General features: G+C 52.1%; 1 protein-coding gene across 5 annotated transcripts in view; it reads right to left on the minus strand.

Moving 5' to 3' along the window:
- Positions 1 to 476: 476 nt before the first annotated feature.
- The window catches only part of vps52 (VPS52 subunit of GARP complex), a 22,170-nt gene continuing 17,400 nt past the window's right edge, over positions 477 to 5,246 (minus strand). For all 5 annotated transcript variants that reach the window (XM_080521466.1, XM_080521463.1, XM_080521465.1 and 2 more), the window contains 5 exons: positions 5,151 to 5,246; positions 1,795 to 1,860; positions 1,172 to 1,283; positions 735 to 853; positions 477 to 667 (listed from right to left, as the gene is read on the minus strand). The exon at positions 5,151 to 5,246 is cut by the window's right edge and continues 12 nt beyond it. In XM_080521466.1, the coding sequence (XP_080377592.1) occupies positions 521 to 667; positions 735 to 853; positions 1,172 to 1,283; positions 1,795 to 1,860; positions 5,151 to 5,246 (540 nt within the window). In that variant the 3' untranslated portion in view covers positions 477 to 520. The remainder of the gene's footprint in view (positions 668 to 734; positions 854 to 1,171; positions 1,284 to 1,794; positions 1,861 to 5,150) is intronic.

The raw sequence follows: 5,246 nt of genomic DNA on the forward strand, positions 1-5,246 counted from the left end.
AGAAGCTCAGAGCGGGTCGGAACGGTGACTAGAGCACTTCCTGCTCGTTCTCCTCATGAGTCAAAGAAACTTACCCTTGTTGTCTTCTTCTTTCTTGCAGATTTAATAAATGTCTATAGCCTAAACCTGACATTTAACTTGGTCCCTCGAGCCGGATCATACTGTGCAATATCACACTGTGCAATTATTCAATTTTAATCTATCCATTTCTCATCCTGCTCTTTTATTTAACATTCATATGCACCTTATTTTAAATGTTTGACTGTTTACACTACTTTTTAAAAATATATTTATATACATTTTTTATTAATGCCTTTTTTACCGGTTGCTAAGCAACGACATTTTCTTGCCAGTTCCTCACTGTGTGATGTATTGTGCAATGACAATAAAGAAAGTCCAAGTCTCTCTAAATGGAACAAGAAAAAACAACCCTGCACATTTAGTTTGATGACTCAGCATTTAATGAACATTCAGGTTAAATATCTGTGTGTGTGTGTGTGTGTGTGTGTGTGTGTGTGTGTTAGAAGTTGGGCTTGTGCTTCTTCACCTCCACCATGAGGTGATGCAGGTTGATGAGTTCTGATCGGACGACCAGGCTGCGGAACGTCGGCTGGTTGAGAACTTTGTGGAAGCCGTGGTAGTACTGGATGAGCTGGGTGAGCGCCCCCTGCAGGGCGACAGGGTCAGTACACACACACACGCACGCACGCACACACACACACACACACACACACCTGGATGATGCTGGTTCCATTCTTGAAGTTGGTGAAGGATCTCATGACGTCCTGACTCATGGCCTCCACAGACTGTTTCCAGGTGCTGGAGAACCCTCGGACCAGCTGGGTGATCCGAGCTGCACACACACACACACACACACACACACACACACACACACACACACACACACACACACACACACACACACACACACACACACACACACACACACACACACACACACACACACACACACACACACACACACACACACACACACACACATTTCAGATTGACCACAAACAGTTTCATATTTCCTCAACAAGTGAAACAAGAAGAAACTAAAACTGTGTGTGTGTGTGTGTGTGTGTGTGTGTGTGTGTGTGCGTGCGTGTGCGTGTGCGTGTGTGTGTGTGTGCGTGCGTGTGCGTGTGCGTGTGTGTGTGCGCGAGACCTTCGTCAGTCTTCAGCCGGTCCAGCGTTCCTTTCTCCAGCAGAGCCTCGGCCTCCTTGACGAAGGAGATCATCCCTCCAAACGGTGGAGACAAGATCTCCTCGATGAACTCCTGCAGGACAGACCACATGAGGAGGAGGTCTACCAGAACCACCAGGTCCCCCTCTGACCTGGAACCACCAGGTCCACTAGAACCACCAGGTCCTCCAGAACCACTGAGGATCTCCAGAACCACCTGGCCCTCCAGAACCACTGAGGATCTCCAGAACCACCTGGCCCTCCAGAACCACTGAGGATCTCCAGAACCACCTGGCCCTCCAGAACCACTGAGGATCTCCAGTGTGAATATTCATTGGTTCACTTTTGATCATTTAGAGTATTTTCAATGGAGGGACACTGGGGCAGGTCCTGGACCCGGGACAGGTCCTAGACCCGGGGCAGGTCCTGGACCCGGGGCAGGTCCTAGACCCGGGGCAGGTCCTGGACCCGGGGCAGGTCCTAGACCCGGGGCAGGTCCTGGACCCGGGGCAGGTCCTAGTCCCGGGGCAGGTCTGGAGGAGCTGGGCCTGTCCTGGGCTGTTTGATCCGTTAATAAGAAGTAAAGTTGAAGGAAATAGTTTTACCTGAGTTCGAGCCAGAAGAAGCTGCTGGAAGCCTTCAACCTCCTTACTGTCGTCTGACGCCCTCTCCTGGACACACACACACACACACTGCACTTACACACTGCACTAACACTGACGCCCTCTCCTGGACACACACACACACACACTGCACTTACACACTGCAGTTACACTGACGCCCTCTCCTGGACACACACACACACACACTGCACTTACACACTGCACTTACACTGACGCCCTCTCCTGGACACACACACACACACACACTGCACTTACACACTGCACTAACACTGACGCCCTCTCCTGGACACACACACACACACACTGCACTTACACACTGCACTTACACTGACGCCCTCTCCTGGACACACACACACACACACTGCACTTACACACTGCACTTACACTGACGCCCTCTCCTGGACACACACACACACACACTGCACTTACACACTGCACTTACACTGACGCCCTCTCCTGGACACACACACACACACACTGCACTTACACACTGCACTAACACTGACGCCCTCTCCTGGACACACACACACACACACTGCACTTACACACTGCACTAACACTGACGCCCTCTCCTGGACACACACACACACACACTGCACTTACACACTGCACTAACACTGACGCCCTCTCCTGGACACACACACACACACACTGCACTTACACACTGCACTAACACTGACGCCCTCTCCTGGACACACACACACACACACTGCACTTACACACTGCAGTTACACTGACGCCCTCTCCTGGACACACACACACACACACACACTGCACTTACACACTGCACTAACACTGACGCCCTCTCCTGGACACACACACACACACACTGCACTTACACACTGCAGTTACACTGACGCCCTCTCCTGGACACACACACACACACACACACTGCACTTACACACTGCACTAACACTGACGCCCTCTCCTGGACACACACACACACACTGCACTTACACACTGCAGTTACACTGACGCCCTCTCCTGGACACACACACACACACACACACACTGCACTTACACACTGCACTAACACTGACGCCCTCTCCTGGACACACACACACACACACACACTGCACTTACACACTGCACTAACACTGACGCCCTCTCCTGGACACACACACACACACACACACTGCACTTACACACTGCAGTTACACTGACGCCCTCTCCTGGACACACACACTGCACTTACACACTGCACTAACACTGACGCCCTCTCCTGGACACACACACACACACTGCACTTACACACTGCACTAACACTGACGCCCTCTCCTGGACACACACACACACACACACACACACACACACACACACTGCACTTACACACTGCAGTTACACTGACGCCCTCTCCTGGACACACACACACACACACTGCACTTACACACTGCACTAACACTGACGCCCTCTCCTGGACACACACACACACACTGCACTTACACACTGCAGTTACACTGACGCCCTCTCCTGGACACACACACACACACTGCACTTACACACTGCACTAACACTGACGCCCTCTCCTGGACACACACACACACACACACACACTGCACTTACACACTGCAGTTACACTGACGCCCTCTCCTGGACACACACACACACACTGCACTTACACACTGCACTAACACTGACGCCCTCTCCTGGACACACACACACACACTGCACTTACACACTGCACTAACACTGACGCCCTCTCCTGGACACACACACACACACACACACACACACTGCACTTACACACTGCAGTTACACTGACGCCCTCTCCTGGACACACACACACACACACTGCACTTACACACTGCACTAACACTGACGCCCTCTCCTGGACACACACACACACTGCACTTACACACTGCAGTTACACTGACGCCCTCTCCTGGACACACACACACACACTGCACTTACACACTGCACTAACACTGACGCCCTCTCCTGGACACACACACACACACACTGCACTTACACACTGCACTAACACTGACGCCCTCTCCTGGACACACACACACACACACACACACACTGCACTTACACACTGCACTAACACTGACGCCCTCTCCTGGACACACACACACACACACACACACTGCACTTACACACTGCACTAACACTGACGCCCTCTCCTGGACACACACACACACACACACACACTGCACTTACACACTGCACTAACACTGACGCCCTCTCCTGGACACACACACACTGCACTTACACACTGCACTAACACTGACGCCCTCTCCTGGACACACACACACACACACTGCACTTACACACTGCAGTTACACTGACGCCCTCTCCTGGACACACACACACACACTGCACTTACACACTGCACTAACACTGACGCCCTCTCCTGGACACACACACACACACACACTGCACTTACACACTGCACTAACACTGACGCCCTCTCCTGGACACACACACACACACACACTGCACTTACACACTGCAGTTACACTGACGCCCTCTCCTGGACACACACACACACACACACTGCACTTACACACTGCAGTTACACTGACGCCCTCTCCTGGACTCACACACACACACACACACACACTGCACTTACACACTGCACTAACACTGACGCCCTCTCCTGGACACACACACACACACTGCACTTACACACTGCAGTTACACTGACGCCCTCTCCTGGACACACACACACACACACACACTGCACTTACACACTGCACTAACACTGACGCCCTCTCCTGGACACACACACACACACACACACACACTGCACTTACACACTGCACTAACACTGACGCCCTCTCCTGGACACACACACACACACACACACACACACACTGCACTTACACACTGCAGTTACACTGACGCCCTCTCCTGGACACACACACTGCACTTACACACTGCACTTACACACTGCAGTTACACTGACGCCCTCTCCTGGACACATACACACACACACACACACACACTGCACTTACACACCGACGCCCTCTCCTGGACACACACACACACTGCACTTACACACTGCACTAACACTGACGCCCTCTCCTGGACACACACACACACACTGCACTTACACACTGCACTAACACTGACGCCCTCTCCTGGACACACACACACACACACACACACGCTGCACGTACACACTGCAGTTACACTGACGCCCTCTCCTGGACACACACACACACACACACACACACACTGCAGTTACACACTGCAGTTACACTGACGCCCTCTCCTGGACACACACACACACACACACACACACACACACACACACACACACACACACACACACACACACACACACACACACACACACACACACACACACACACACACACACACACACACACCATGAGGACACTGAGCATCATGTCATAGTTGTTGATGAGGAAGATGAGCTGGTCTCTTCTGGAGGGAAACTCTGCCGCCATCTTCAACACAAAGTT

The sequence above is a fragment of the Blennius ocellaris genome (genome assembly GCF_963422515.1).
Source record: "Blennius ocellaris genome assembly, contig: SCAFFOLD_133, whole genome shotgun sequence".
Lineage (NCBI taxonomy): Eukaryota > Metazoa > Chordata > Actinopteri > Blenniiformes > Blenniidae > Blennius > Blennius ocellaris.